General features: G+C 29.6%; 2 protein-coding genes across 2 annotated transcripts in view; both read left to right on the forward strand.

Moving 5' to 3' along the window:
• Positions 1 to 1,201, forward strand: part of LOC124419809 (dual 3',5'-cyclic-AMP and -GMP phosphodiesterase 11-like) — a 49,855-nt gene that overhangs the window by 44,856 nt on the left and 3,798 nt on the right. The gene's annotated exons all lie outside the window — the stretch shown is intronic.
• Positions 699 to 1,201, forward strand: part of LOC124419348 (dual 3',5'-cyclic-AMP and -GMP phosphodiesterase 11-like) — a 12,042-nt gene continuing 11,539 nt past the window's right edge. The window contains exons 1-2 of the mRNA XM_046948346.1: positions 699 to 713; positions 756 to 898. Of these exons, the coding sequence (XP_046804302.1) occupies positions 699 to 713; positions 756 to 898 (158 nt within the window). The remainder of the gene's footprint in view (positions 714 to 755; positions 899 to 1,201) is intronic.

The raw sequence follows: 1,201 nt of genomic DNA on the forward strand, positions 1-1,201 counted from the left end.
ACTAGAACTGAACTAGAACTGAACTAGAACTGAACTAGAACTGAACTAGAACTGAACTAGAACTGAACTAGAACTGAACTAGAACTGAACTAGAACTGAACTAGAAACAAACAAATCAAAATATTAAACAAATTCAATTTGAATTTTATTCTTACAAATAAAAGTTTGTATCAGTTGTAGTTTAATATTAACTTTCCGACTTCTGTGCGTATACATAATATTGCTGTTTAACAACATTTACTTATTTATAACTCATTCGCCAGCAAGAATATAATTGAAACGAAAACAATTCTAGAGAATATCCTATTCTTCGTGATAACTATCTTTGGTATAAATTCTATTATCTCTTGCTGGTAATAACCATTAATTAGGGAATTAAAATTTGTGAATTTAAAGGAAAATAACGAAAACTAACTGATACAACAACATAAGGAATTTAACTAATATAAGTTTTTTTATTTCTTTCTTCTCTTTTGGATTGTTTCTACAACTTTAACAACTTCATTACAACAATATGTTGCAATGTCGAAATCACTACTACTGGTGGTGATGATAATTTTCATTAAATATCAAATGGTGTTACAATGTTGCTGCAAATTCAATGCAATTGTTATTCCCACCACCATTTCTTTTACGAATTCTGCGTGCTGCAACGCTATTTCAACTTGGTTGTCAACACTTTCGTTGGGTGTTTAAATATGACTGGCTACATGGTTATTACTTTGGCACATGTTTCCTTATGCTGGAACTTTTAGGTAAAGGACATATGTAATGAATTGGAAGTTCGTACTTTATGTCATAAAATTTTGCAAAATGTTTCAATATTATTAAATGCTGATCGTGGTTCATTGTTTTTGGTGCAAGGACGTTGTGGCGGTGGCAGTGATGGACCAAAGAAGTAAGTAAATGTTATAAAGTTTTGTTGTTTTGTTTTATATGTATGTATATTATTATATAAGTATATGGTTAGTTTTGGTATGTTTTTTATCATTGATTAGTTTCTCTTTGACATTTATTAGTAGTTATCTTTTCCAAGGTTATTTTAATATGCTCAGTAATTTTGATTTATATATATTTCTTTATCTTTTTACATCACTGAACTAGAACTGAACTAGAACTGAACTAGAACTGAACTAGAACTGAACCAGAACTGAACTAGAACTGAACTAGAACTGAACTAGAACTGAACTAGAACTGAACT

Source organism: Lucilia cuprina, chromosome 2 (assembly GCF_022045245.1).
Source record: "Lucilia cuprina isolate Lc7/37 chromosome 2, ASM2204524v1, whole genome shotgun sequence".
Taxonomy (NCBI): Eukaryota; Metazoa; Arthropoda; class Insecta; order Diptera; family Calliphoridae; genus Lucilia; species Lucilia cuprina.